Source organism: Poromitra crassiceps, assembly GCF_964638095.1.
Source record: "Poromitra crassiceps genome assembly, chromosome: 27".
Taxonomy (NCBI): domain Eukaryota; kingdom Metazoa; phylum Chordata; class Actinopteri; order Beryciformes; family Melamphaidae; genus Poromitra; species Poromitra crassiceps.
This window is the reverse complement of record NC_139650.1, coordinates 11,560,948-11,576,011: the sequence shown is the minus strand read 5'-3', so window position 1 is coordinate 11,576,011 and position 15,064 is coordinate 11,560,948. Positions and strand designations below refer to the sequence as shown.

The 15,064-nt window shown below is 43.9% G+C and overlaps 1 protein-coding gene across 3 annotated transcripts in view; it reads left to right on the top strand.

Moving 5' to 3' along the window:
* The window catches only part of eif4g3a (eukaryotic translation initiation factor 4 gamma, 3a), a 152,281-nt gene that overhangs the window by 65,114 nt on the left and 72,103 nt on the right, over positions 1–15,064 (top strand). For all 3 annotated transcript variants that reach the window (XM_083662048.1, XM_083662047.1, XM_083662046.1), the window contains 4 exons: positions 3,122–3,298; positions 4,465–4,576; positions 5,465–5,625; positions 7,059–7,184. In XM_083662048.1, the coding sequence (XP_083518174.1) occupies positions 3,122–3,298; positions 4,465–4,576; positions 5,465–5,625; positions 7,059–7,184 (576 nt within the window). The remainder of the gene's footprint in view (positions 1–3,121; positions 3,299–4,464; positions 4,577–5,464; positions 5,626–7,058; positions 7,185–15,064) is intronic.

Genomic DNA, 15,064 nt, shown 5'->3' with positions numbered 1-15,064 from the left:
GCTGCATCAGGCATCAATGGGTTAAGATTCATTATAACACTATGTTTTTATTTTTACAGTTGGTTTTTTTGTGTGTCCTCTTGTGACAGGAAAGTCAGTTATCTGTTGGATTGTGACAGGAAAGTCAGTTATCTGTTGGATTGTGACAGTAAAGTCTGTTATCTGTTGGAAATGTGAAACGTTTGATGCACAATGGGGAATGCCTTTTACACCTTTTGTTGAAGAATGCAATCATTGCAAAGCACTTTTTTAATTTTTTTAATTTTTTTTTTTTTCCCGGAAACGTGTTGACTCATATTTCTCACTTATGTCAGCGAGATAGCTGCTGGTAATAAACAGTTTCCTGCTTCTTTCTCCAGATTGCACAGGGCTGTTTATTTATTTACAATACGGCCATTGAACCTCATTTATTATATGAGAGGTGATTTCCCCCCTTGAGTATTTTTAGACGCTTTTTACAGCATTGTTGATGCCCCCCCCCCCCCCCCCCCCCCCCCAGTGGACCGTGCTGTCACTGCGGCTGGCTGGGTATTTCCAGCTTGAGACATAGTTTGTCTCTGGAAGTCGGTCACAGCTGTTCGTCGTGCTCTTTCATCTTCGCCCGACACGCATTGATTCCTGCATTAAATTTTATGTGCTCTCCTCCAAAGGCAAAGCCCGGCGGTTAAAGCTAAGCATTCCATTGAGTCTGACATTTGCTTGGCCAGCAGTCATCGTCGTAGCTCCGGTCCAGTCATCATCATCATCATCACGGCGTCATCTTCCCGTGATTTGCGTGCTCTTGTGATGCTCATGTCTCTGCAGGATCAACACATCATGGCTCTTTGTGGCATCCTTCCAACACAGCCACGTATTTAAAGTCCAGCTCGTTACATTCTGCCACTTAGCAAGCGCAGCGCTGACAGCTGTGTTTCTGTTAGCCTTGCTAGCTATAGCGGCACCACCAGTGCCTAGTGGTAAAGAGAATGTCTGCTAACTGGGCGGTTAGTTTGTAGAGATGCACCGTATTTGAGTTTTTCCCCCCCCAACATGCCGATATTTTCCCAACTGTTTTGGCCGATTGCCGATGCTGATATAGTAGTCTCTTAAAACAGACTGTCTCATCTACATCCGGCGAATGCAGCTATACACAGTCTGTACGTTACGCCCCCAGAACATGCACAAGGAAGTTGGGAAAAAAACCTTCAGACAGGAAAGAAGTTGGACGGAATCCGACCAATCACGACACGTGTGTCCACAGAACATGCGGCATATTGGATTTTGATTGGACTAATGAGCGGAAGACCCGCCTTTCTGCGATTCTGATTTGACTAATGAGCGGAAAACCCGCCTTTCTACTTCCCATTCCGGTTGGTGCATGATTCTCCCCCACGAAGTACAGACGGTGTGGCGGAAGCATTTGAAAATTGCGGAAGCCAACTCGTCTGTTCTAAGAGACTACTGATATAGGCACACGTTTTTTCCCCACCTAATTTCAGGGAACCCTCCAGTCACTGCTGTAGTGAAAGTAACACATGCCTAGTCTTATCGTGACGGCCCTCTCTGGCAGATGCAGCCTTCAATACAAAGCTTTTCACAATGGACACATTCAATGTGCAAAATAAGAAAACCACTGTGAGCTACTTCAAGCATCGAGAATTTGGGCATAATTAGAGCGTATTTTTTTATCGGCCTGTCATATCGGCAGAAATATTTGTTTCGGGCCGATGTCGATATTTCCAAGTGTCTATAAGCGAGACAATGAATTCCTTCCTGGCCATTCATAATGTCAAAAAAAGTCACTAAATAAAGGCCCAGTTCTATTCATTCTGCCCCTGTTAGAAGATGTATCTGTAGTGCCTCATGTGAACATGGAGCCATATGGCAGGTCTGTATAAGATCATCTGCTTAACAGGCAGCACCCTCTCAGATCATGAGTTCAGACTGCCACCTCATGTGCCCTCCCAGAGCCTGCAGCTCTCTGGACACATAGCACAGCGCCTCCCTAGCTGGAAGAGGTCAGTCTGATACTAGTAGTCCACCTCCTGTCTGAGCCGGTAGAGCAGTTCTTCTCAGACCTGTTCACATCAAGGACCCCTAACCTGACACAAATGAAGTTAAACCACGGACCCCCATTTGATACGATTTTGTCCCAGGCTCCCCTCATCTGATTTTTTTTTTTTTTTTTGCTTTTAGATGTTTTATTACAGAAAGTGTATGAAACCCATCATGACCAAGATTGTGTTACTTATAGATGGAATTGTAGTGACAATAAATGATTCCCCTTTTTTGCTGGAGACCCCCTGGAACCTCCTCAAGGAGCCCCCTGGTGACGTGACTCTTTACATGTGATTCAGATGAGATGATCACAATCTTCCCTCAATAATGCAACACTAACAACAAGACGTGTGTTCATCATCCAAACTGTTGAAACATCTTCATCATGGTTTTTTGATTGCCACCTGATGGCAGGTGGTTGAGGGATGTGAGGGATGCTCTCCATGAGGGATGTGGATGTGTCTTTCTGTGCGTTCTTTGAAAGAGGACAGATTTGGTAATGGATTGGTGAGCTTGGCTGTGATGTTTGCTATATTGCCATAAGGGAGTTAGAGTAGTAGTTAGGGGTGCACCGATCGATCTGCAAGCAATCTGTATCGGCCGATTTTTACCTCAAATATGCGATCGGCTGATTGCCGATATTTTTTTAATTAATTTTTTCTTTTTCTTTTTTTCTTTCTTTTTTTAAATAAAAAAAAGCCCTATCACTAATCAGGCTTTCCAACGATATAAAATACAATGCCAATTGGTATTATTAAAGGGGAGAAATAATCGACCGAAATAACGTTTCCAAACTTTTTTTGAGGAGTTTATATATCGGTGATCGGTAATCGGTGATCGGCCGATGATCGGTTGGGCAGATATTTCCCATAGGCGATCGGTGGCAAAAAACGTGATCAGTGCACCCCTAGTAGTAGTTCTAACAATGGTCTGGTAGAGCAATAGTGAAAGTTCACTGAAAGTCCCAGTGCCTTCAGCTGGGCGCTCTTATTTGAGATGCTCCAGTACAAACTCTAAGGCAGGTGCACTAGATTGTCTCGTCTTATCATTGTCTTTTTTTGTCTCTTCTCTCTGTCGGCTTCAGTTTTTCCAGAGGACCCAGATGCAGACGGCGAGGCCCACTATCCCCACCAACACGCCCTCCTTACGGCCCGGCTCGCAGACGCCCACAGCGACGGTCTACCAAAATCAGCCAATCATGATGACCATGGCCCCCATGCCTTTCCCCTCCCCACAGACTGCACAGTACTACATCCCACAGGTGAGAGCGCCACACGGAAAGAAGCAGATCCACCTGTGAAATATTCACCTTGAAAGTGGTTCCACTACAATTGAATTAATTGCCAATTACATTTTACAGTTCCACATTCAACCATGTTTCAGTCCCCCCCAGTGATGGTTCTGTGTGAGTGTATCATTAGACTTCTTTGTATAATTTCACATACTAAACACAGAAGCTCTAAACGTCACAATTACATTTCATGTTTTAGAGCAGGGATACTCAACTTGCTTTGCCCGGGGGCCACTTTCGTGAAATGATAGAAAGCCAGGGGCCAGCTAATAAACAAACAATATACATTTTTCTGTAGCGGATTGTAGGTTTTTGGGGTGTCAGCCGGAGTTTAGGCTGACAATGTTGTGCACACCGGATAGTTCGTTAGGTTAAGTTAGTTAGTTTAAGTACATACATAAGTGCCTGGGTAGCGAGCAGACGGCGGTATTTGACAATTTAGCAGCTAAATCATAGATTATTGAAAGATATTCCATATTCCAGACTGAAATGCTATAACAGAAGTGGAGTATTGGCCAGAAGGACATGAACATTTGGACACTTATTCAGCGGGTATCTTGCATGTTGCGTTCAGGTGCACTGTAAAAAAAAAAAGCAATTCCATGTGGCCCGTGGGCCGCAAGTTGAGTATCACTGTTTTAGAGGGAACTTAAGCAAAAATATGATTATTTTGATGTCACATTTGCACAACAGCTGTGGTCATTATCTTTTCGTAGTGGCGCAGCGCTGCTGGAGGAACACAGAGAAACACTGTGCTCGCTGGTTTAGGTTGAACTGATGAACTAGAACTGCAATACATAAGAGAAAACAACATTGATTGTAAAGAGTTGATATGTATCCCATAGGCCTTTGCATTATATACTGTACATTCGATAAAATACAATGCATTCTGTGTCCTTCTCTACATGGGAGCAGCTTAACATGAGCATGGTATGCAGAATTTTCTATCGAAGTGTAAAATACTATTGTAAATTGCTTTGGAGAAAAGCTGAAAAAATGTTATGTGCAAAAAATAAATGAAAAAAATATCCCCAGTAAATTTAAATGCAATTATAAACTGGAATATGCAGAGAAGTGTGTTGTTGTTGTCATTAAGCGTGTACTTACTGTCTCTCCCTCTCCTCCATGCCCTGCAGTATCGCCACAGCACGCCCTATGTGGGCCCGCCTCAGCAGTATTCTGTGCAGCCCCCAGGGTCCAGCACCTTCTATCCTGGTCCTGGACCAGGGGAGTACCCCAACCCATATCGTGAGTCATTCATCCAACACACACACACACACACACACACACACACGCACACACACGCACACGCACACACGCACACACACACACGCACGCACGCACACACACCCGCACGCACACACACCCGCACGCACGCACACAAACACACGCACACACGCACGCACGCACACACACACGCACGCACACACACACACACACACACACACACACACACACACACACACACACACACACACACACATCAAATACACGTTCCCACATCCATATAGTTCATGGAGTGCCTCGGGATGAAGTCTTTTTGTAAGCCAACCCGGAAGTTGGCATTACTTCGGGTTCCCTCGTCTCAAAGTCAATAAGGTTTTTGAATGAGATTTGGGTTAGATCCCTTAAATACGCTCTGTCGTTAAAGGTACGGCATGTGATTTTGGAGAAAGATTGAGTCAACACTGTTCTCATTTTCCCAGGTCGTCAAATGCGGATGCTTTGGGGTTGGTGCGCAGGACCATCCACCAACCCAAAGCACGACCTGGGAAAATGAGAACCGTGTTGACTCAATCTTTCTCCCAAACACGTAGCTCCATGTTTATGATGCTTCACATCTTTGTGTTCAGCAAGATCATCTTCATAAATCAACACCACTTTTATGATTTCTGAAGCGCCAATGTGTCGATCACCAGAAATTGGTCTCGGTAAGTTTTGTTAACCACAGACCTTATTTTCATCTAACCAAAAAACCATTGACTTGGAGAAGAGGGAACCCACGCCAAGGCGTTTGTGGGTTTTCAGACTCATCCCTGCAGGCACTCTATTGGAATATAGATCAGCACGAATACACACTCTCGACTTGCTTCTACTAAAATGTGTGTTCTTCTTCTGCTCTTGTGTCTCTTTCAGATTCCCTCAGGTACCACCCGCCCGTCTCACCCTCTGTCCCTGCTCCCGTCCCCACAGCCGGCCCCCCCTACTACCCCGGGCAGACTGTGTACCCCCCCTCGCCCCCCATCATAGTGCCTACACCACAGCAGCCTCCACCAGCCAAGCGCGAGAAGAAAACAGTGAGTCTCTTCCTCGTTTCTTTGCCGTTTCTTCTAGAAGCACACACACACACACACACACACACACACACACACACACACATCGTAAGAAGTACACACACATCGTAAGAAACCATCGTGCTCTTCCAAAATGATTTTGGAAGGCAACCGGCAAATCTGCTCCAGTTATAGAGCACTTTTCTCTATAACTTTTTTTTCACAAAATTCATTTTTTGATGAATTGCCCTCATACAGGGTTGTAAAATGAGAGGGAAATTTTATGAAGAGAACGTTAATCTGTCTTGCCGTGTGAGTTACTAATGAATCTTGCCGACAGTAGTACTATAAGCTATATTTGATGTTTTGGATAAACTGGGAACTGGATACTGGAATATTTTACGTTTTTATTTGAACATCATCATTTTCATTGAGTGTAGTAGTTGTTTATTGCTGAATAATTTCACCGTCAATATATAAATGTAAGTGATTGCCAAGCCTTAAACTAGCTCTTAAATTATCCTGTATGAGCTTTTAACTCGGCCTAGAATGCATCTGCAGATGCTGATTCTGTAATGGTTCCTGCACACGGTTTAAAAAAGCATGGAAAATAAATGTTATAGTTTCCTTGAAACATTTAGAATTGACTCTAAAAAGCTTTTTTCCCCCACATACATTTACAGACATGTACTGTAAGTATGGTATATCAGTCCTGATGCGCACATGACCACTCATTTTGCAGATTTGCCATCTTTCTGTAATTTCACATGATGTGAATATGTGATGTTTGTAGTGACATTAACATTAACATTGACATTAACGTTAACAGCCATTATCAGCAGCATACAGTTTTAAATCCTCAAATTCAGTTAAGAAAATTAAGATCTGGAAAATGTAAGTCACACACACAAGTCACACATTGAAAATGATATTCTGTTGTCTTACAGGAGAGTCTGTTTAAACGTCTGTGTTGAAATATTTGTCATATTGCAAATGTCAAGTACCTGTTTCCTTTTTCCATGAACACAAGACTCATAAGAGCATCAGGCCACCGTCCTTCTGCCAGATGACAGCTGTTCTTTATCCTGATTTGTTATTCTGTGCCAGCCAACAGTATGAATGTGTGGAAGTCTAGAACACACACACACCACACACACACTACACACACACACACACACACACACACACACACACACACACACACACACACACACACACACACACACACACACACACACACACACACACACACTACACACACACACTACACCACACACACACACACACACACACACACACACACACACACACACACACACACACTACACCACACACACACACACACACACACACACACACACACACACATGTTAAATATGGCTGAGGGACGGTCGCTCCAAGACTTTGGCGCTTTAGTGAGGTGTGTGTGTTTGTTTTTCGTGCCATTGTCCTCCCAGATCCGTATCCGTGACCCCAACCAGGGCGGCAGGGACATCACCGAGGAGATCATGTCAGGCGGGTCGGGGAGCAGGAATCCAACGCCCCCTGTCGGACGCCCCTCCTCTACCCCCACCCCTCCACAGGTACGGCTCTACCCCCACCCCTCCACAGGTACGGCTCTACCCCCACCCCTCCACAGGTATGGCTCTACCCCCACCCCTCCACAGGTACGGCTCTACCCCCACCCCTCCACAGGTACGGCTCTACCCCCACCCCTCCACAGGTACGGCTCTACCCCCACCCCTCCACAGGTACGGCTTTACCCCCACCCCTCCACAGGTACGGCTCTACCCCCACCCCTCCACAGGTACGGCTTTACCCCCACCCCTCCACAGGTACGGCTCTACCCCCACCCCTCCACAGGTATGGCTCTACCCCCTCCCCTCCACAGGTACGGCTCTACCCCCACCCCTCCACAGGTACGGCTTTACCCCCACCCCTCCACAGGTACGGCTCTACCCCCACCCCTCCACAGGTACGGCTTTACCCCCACCCCTCCACAGGTACGGCTCTACCCCCACCCCTCCACAGGTATGGCTCTACCCCCTCCCCTCCACAGGTACGGCTCTACCCCCACCCCTCCACAGGTATGGCTCTGCAGCCTCCATGTCAACAGGTTGCCATCCCATAAAGGCATAGACACGTGTGCACTTTGAAGGCTTTAGTTCGCTGGTTCTCAACGTGGGGTTAGAGGACGACCAGGTAAAGGGCTCCTTGAGGGGGGTTCCAGGTAACCTGACGCTGCCAGATGGACGGTTTAGCTCCACATTACATTTCACTTAGAGAATCTGTACGAGAGAATCTCTTTAGATCTCGCGAGGTTATCCATCTTGCAAGCAAGGTTAGGTCCCCCGGCAAATTGATGAATTGTGAAACGTCAGCATTATTTAATTTACCAGAAGTGAACACACTTAAGAAGAATGTTTTGATCCTAGTTTCTCTGGCTGTCTCTCTACCTACAACATACACAGTCATGGGAGTTCTGGACAAAATCATATCTAGCTACACAAATATTCTCAGAGTGAGGTTTGATAGACAGACTCTCATCAGACAGTCTGTGGCCCTAATGTGGACTAATTTAGGGTCCTTGATATGGAAAATGTTGAGAATCGCTGCTTAATTTGAGTCCACTAATTACATTACATGTAATAGCCTGGCTATTGGCAACACACACACACACACACACACACACACACACACACACTACACCACACTCACTCTCTCTCTCAGTCACTACTCCCTCAGTTAGAGTGGAGGTAGTGTAGTGTTAAGAGCAGCTGATTAGACTGGGTCTTTAGCTGTAGAGAGATGGGGGGCTCTGCCTGTTGCTTCATCGGTGCGCGCGCAATGTCTCCCTCTCTCTCCCTCTCCTCCTCTCCCTCAGTCTCTCTCCCTCTCCTCTCTCGAAGCCTCTCTCCCTCTCCTCTCCCTCAGTCTCTCTCCCTCTCCTCTCTCTCCCGAAGTATCTCTCTCTCTCTCTGTGTGTGTGTGTGTCACTGATGACATCATCAGTGATGGTATGACATCATCGATGACATCACTAATGTCATTAGGTATTTAGGGCAATCACCTAATTAAAAAGTCTTTACACTTCCTGAAAGTTTCAGCCCGATCGCACGTGAAAACGGCAAAGCTGTGGCCGGCCAAAATTCTTGAAACAGACAGACAGAGTCCACATTGCCAAATTTATATAGATTAATTATGTTTGCCTATAAATTGCAGTTTGATTGTAGTACTTGGATACATTTGAAATCCATTAGAGTAAAAAACAAAAGAAAAAAGTTTTTCCATAAGCACAAAACTGGCCAATCATAAATTGGATCTTCATCAAACCTGCACAATTATGTGGAGGTTACTTTGATTGTAATATATTACATCATGCTCAGATTGATCCCTTGTGTACAAAAACAAATATATATATACCCCAAAAAATTACCCCACCCTACCCCACCTAAATATGAGACAGTCACTAATGACATGGATTTCAGAATGAGATTTTTAGCACACTCACTCATATAAAGACTCATAAGACACAAAGGTGCTATATCAGCAGTGCCTTTTTTAGAGCGTAAACATTAATCCAAGTTGATAAAACTGTCATGGAGGAGAGATTCATGCTTGAGCTGAGCACACTCTCCACGGCACGGCACATAACCGGCCCAATGATCTCACAGTATTTCACACGGCCTCTGTACGTCTGTTAGACTGTCTCCAACCTGCACTACGCTCTCGCAATTAACCTGGTCCAAACCTCCTTTTTGCTGATTGAGACTCTGTCATCTCATTCTTTTTACATCGCTGTGTACATTTTAAATGAACTCCTTTTTACTCAAATAGATTTTTACACAGCTTATTTTGATTCTGGATAATTAAGATTTCAGTAGCACTTGAGCGAGGTATTTTTGGTACTCGTTCCAGCCCTGGTTTTCCAGTAAGCGTGCTAAAATGACTCATGACTTTAATGCAACACATGATAAATTCCAGCCTGTAATCATTTATTTTCTTTCTGTATTTGTCCACAATAGGAATAATTGTTAGTTGCGGCTCTAATCAGGAATAATTCTGGGGAATGTAGGAAGACATGACATCACAGTATGACATGATAGGAAACATTTTAAGAGCCTGAGGGCCTGTGTCCACCTAGCGTCTTTTCATCAGCTCCGGCGTCTATTGTCAGTTGTTTCCAATGGGGGGAGAGCGTATGCGGGCGCACACGGACGTCTAGAGAAAGTGCGCTGCACCCAGCGTCTATTTTCACAGCGCTCCGGCGTTTTTGTGCGCCCGACTCCCAGCGCTTCCAGCTGAGAATATTTTAACTTTTCAGAAAGACGCTGGTGTCGGGTGCTCCTTTTCTGGCAACTAATCATATGGAGAAACTATCGCAACAGAGACAGAAAGGCTCAATTGTGGGAGCAGATTGGCTAGACACTTAATATTTCTGGTGAGTGTTGAACTAAATCACTGTATGTGTGTTGTTTGCTATTGTTAGCTGTCGGCTATCAAGCTACTACCGCACTGAACTAACGTTAGTTTCAGACTGCTTCCTCGTTTTATTGTGCGCTGAGATCAGCGCTTCCCAGCGTACTTCCAGCGTTTAACGGTCGGAAAAAGACGCTAGATGGACACAGGCCCTGACTTGTTCAAACCACTTTGCTCTTAATTGTCTTGTAGCAGACATGATGACGTCACTGTATCCTTGTGAACAGCTGTTTTTTATCTGACACCTGCTCCCTTGCATCACTGTTTCTATCCTCTCACAATCTTGTACAGTAGATTGAATATGTATTGTCTACTGCAGTGGTTCTCAACTGGTCTAGGATCACCACCCACATTTTTTCTAGTTATTAAGTCCACTTTTGGGTCCCGACCCGCCAGTTGAGAACCACTGGACTACTGTATGCTCCCAGTCCTTCTACAGAATCCATTATTCAGATTTTTTTTATCTATCCACCATTCAGCAAAGCCGATGAAGTCTTCAAATATGTTAGGGTTAATACTCCTGCCAGTGCCCCTGGCTAAGGTACTAGCAAAAAGAACTGGAGTTGGTCCCCGGGCGCTGCACAGTGGCTGCCCACTGCTCCTAGTTCTAGGAAGGTTCCTAGTAGAGGATGGGTCAAATGCAGAGGATGAATTTCCCCAAGGGGATAAATAAAGGATAACTTAAAAAAATAAAGGATAACTTAAAACAAAAGAATGGATTTGAATTTGGTGTCTGTGCTCGTGCTTTGCCTGTACTGGAAGTAAAGGTGCTAAGGCAGTAGTTTTAACTCCTGGTCATCTGGCCTGAGAGTACTGTGCTGGTTTTCTATCCTACCAGGTGCTTAAATGCACTCACCTGCTCTCCCAGGTGAGAAGTGCTTCCTATGGATAGAATGAAAACCAGTGGGCTCAGGCGTCTACGGGCCGCCGTTGAAAACCACCTTACTACCGCTTTCATACCAACCACCAGGGTTACTTTACCCATGTTCAACCCTTCTATTGTAACACTAGTGCTTTCATACCAACCACCAGGGTTACTTTACCCATGTTCAACCCTTCTATTGTAACACTAGTGCTTTCATACCAACCACCAGGGTTACTTTACCCATGTTCAACCCTTCTATTGTAACACTAGTGCTTTCATACCAACCACCAGGGTTACTTTACCCATGTTCAACCCTTCTATTGTAACACTAGTGCTTTCATACCAACCACCAGGGTTACTTTACCCATGTTCAACCCTTCTATTGTAACACTAGTGCTTTCATACCAACCACCAGGATTACTTTACCCATGTTCAACCCTTCTATTGTAACACTAGTGCTTTCATACCAACCACCAGGATTACTTTACCCATGTTCAACCCTTCTATTGTAACACTAGTGCTTTCATACCAACCACCAGGGTTACTTTACCCATGTTCAACCCTTCTATTGTAACACTAGTGCTTTCATACCAACCACCAGGATTACTTTACCCATGTTCAACTCTTCTATTGTAACACTAGTGCTTTCATACCAACCACCAGGATTACTTTACCCATGTTCAACCCTTCTATTGTAACACTAGTGCTTTCATACCAACCACCAGGATTACTTTACCCATGTTCAACCCTTCTATTGTAACACTAGTGCTTTCATACCAACCACCAGGATTACTTTACCCATGTTCAACCCTTCTATTGTAACACTAGTGCTTTCATACCAACCACCAGGATTACTTTACCCATGTTCAACTCTTCTATTGTAACACTAGTGCTTTCATACCAACCACCAGGGTTACTTTACCCATGTTCAACCCTTCTATTGTAACACTAGTGCTTTCATACCAACCACCAGGATTACTTTACCCATGTTCAACCCTTCTATTGTAACACTAGTGCTTTCATACCAACCACCAGGGTTACTTTACCCATGTTCAACCCTTCTATTGTAACACTAGTGCTTTCATACCAACCATCAGGATTACTTTACCCATGTTCAACCCTTCTATTGTAACACTAGTGCTTTCATACCAACCACCAGGGTTACTTTACCCATGTTCAACCCTTCTATTGTAACACTAGTGCTTTCATACCAACCACCAGGGTTACTTTACCCATGTTCAACCCTTCTATTGTAACACTAGTGCTTTCATACCAACCATCAGGATTACTTTACCCATGTTCAACCCTTCTATTGTAACACTAGTGCTTTCATACCAACCACCAGGGTTACTTTACCCATGTTCAACTCTTCTATTGTAACACTAGTGCTTTCATACCAACCACCAGGATTACTTTACCCATGTTCAACCCTTCTATTGTAACACTAGTGCTTTCATACCAACCACCAGGGTTACTTTACCCATGTTCAACCCTTCTATTGTAACACTAGTGCTTTCATACCAACCATCAGGATTACTTTACCCATGTTCAACCCTTCTATTGTAACACTAGTGCTTTCATACCAACCATCAGGATTACTTTACCCATGTTCAACTCTTCTATTGTAACACTAGTGCTTTCATACCAACCACCAGGGTTACTTTACCCATGTTCAACCCTTCTATTGTAACACTAGTGCTTTCATACCAACCACCAGGATTACTTTACCCATGTTCAACCCTTCTATTGTAACACTAGTGCTTTCATACCAACCACCAGGATTACTTTACCCATGTTCAACCCTTCTATTGTAACACTAGTGCTTTCATACCAACCATCAGGATTACTTTACCCATGTTCAACCCTTCTATTGTAACACTAGTGCTTTCATACCAACCACCAGGGTTACTTTACCCATGTTCAACCCTTCTATTGTAACACTAGTGCTTTCATACCAACCACCAGGATTACTTTACCCATGTTCAACCCTTCTATTGTAACACTAGTGCTTTCATACCAACCACCAGGATTACTTTACCCATGTTCAACCCTTCTATTGTAACACTAGTGCTTTCATACCAACCACCAGGATTACTTTACCCATGTTCAACCCTTCTATTGTAACACTAGTGCTTTCATACCAACCACCAGGATTACTTTACCCATGTTCAACCCTTCTATTGTAACACTAGTGCTTTCATACCAACCACCAGGATTACTTTACCCATGTTCAACCCTTCTATTGTAACACTAGTGCTTTCATACCAACCATCAGGATTACTTTACCCATGTTCAACTCTTCTATTGTAACACTAGTGCTTTCATACCAACCACCAGGATTACTTTACCCATGTTCAACCCTTCTATTGTAACACTAGTGCTTTCATACCAACCACCAGGATTACTTTACCCATGTTCAACTCTTCTATTGTAACACTAGTGCTTTCATACCAACCACCAGGATTACTTTACCCATGTTCAACCCTTCTATTGTAACACTAGTGCTTTCATACCAACCATCAGGATTACTTTACCCATGTTCAACCCTTCTATTGTAACACTAGTGCTTTCATACCAACCACCAGGGTTACTTTACCCATGTTCAACCCTTCTATTGTAACACTAGTGCTTTCATACCAACCACCAGGGTTACTTTACCCATGTTCAACCCTTCTATTGTAACACTAGTGCTTTCATACCAACCATCAGGATTACTTTACCCATGTTCAACCCTTCTATTGTAACACTAGTGCTTTCATACCAACCACCAGGGTTACTTTACCCATGTTCAACTCTTCTATTGTAACACTAGTGCTTTCATACCAACCACCAGGATTACTTTACCCATGTTCAACCCTTCTATTGTAACACTAGTGCTTTCATACCAACCATCAGGATTACTTTACCCATGTTCAACTCTTCTATTGTAACACTAGTGCTTTCATACCAACCACCAGGATTACTTTACCCATGTTCAACCCTTCTATTGTAACACTAGTGCTTTCATACCAACCACCAGGATTACTTTACCCATGTTCAACCCTTCTATTGTAACACTAGTGCTTTCATACCAACCACCAGGATTACTTTACCCATGTTCAACTCTTCTATTGTAACACTAGTGCTTTCATACCAACCACCAGGATTACTTTACCCATGTTCAACCCTTCTATTGTAACACTAGTGCTTTCATACCAACCACCAGGATTACTTTACCCATGTTCAACCCTTCTATTGTAACACTAGTGCTTTCATACCAACCACCAGGGTTACTTTACCCATGTTCAACCCTTCTATTGTAACACTAGTGCTTTCATACCAACCACCAGGATTACTTTACCCATGTTCAACCCTTCTATTGTAACACTAGTGCTTTCATACCAACCACCAGGTTTACTTTACCCATGTTCAACTCTTCTATTGTAACACTAGTGCTTTCATACCAACCACCAGGATTACTTTACCCATGTTCAACTCTTCTATTGTAACACTAGTGCTTTCATACCAACCACCAGGGTTACTTTACCCATGTTCAACTCTTCTATTGTAACACTAGTGCTTTCATACCAACCACCAGGGTTACTTTACCCATGTTCAACCCTTCTATTGTAACACTAGTGCTTTCATACCAACCACCAGGGTTACTTTACCCATGTTCAACCCTTCTATTGTAACACTAGTGCTTTCATACCAACCACCAGGGTTACTTTACCCATGTTCAACCCTTCTATTGTAACACTAGTGCTTTCATACCAACCACCAGGATTACTTTACCCATGTTCAACCCTTCTATTGTAACACTAGTGCTTTCATACCAACCACCAGGGTTACTTTACCCATGTTCAACCCTTCTATTGTAACACTAGTGCTTTCATACCAACCACCAGGATTACTTTACCCATGTTCAACCCTTCTATTGTAACACTAGTGCTTTCATACCAACCACCAGGATTACTTTACCCATGTTCAACCCTTCTATTGTAACACTAGTGCTTTCATACCAACCATCAGGATTACTTTACCCATGTTCAACCCTTCTATTGTAACACTAGTGCTTTCATACCAACCACCAGGGTTACTTTACCCATGTTCAACTCTTCTATTGTAACACTAGTGCTT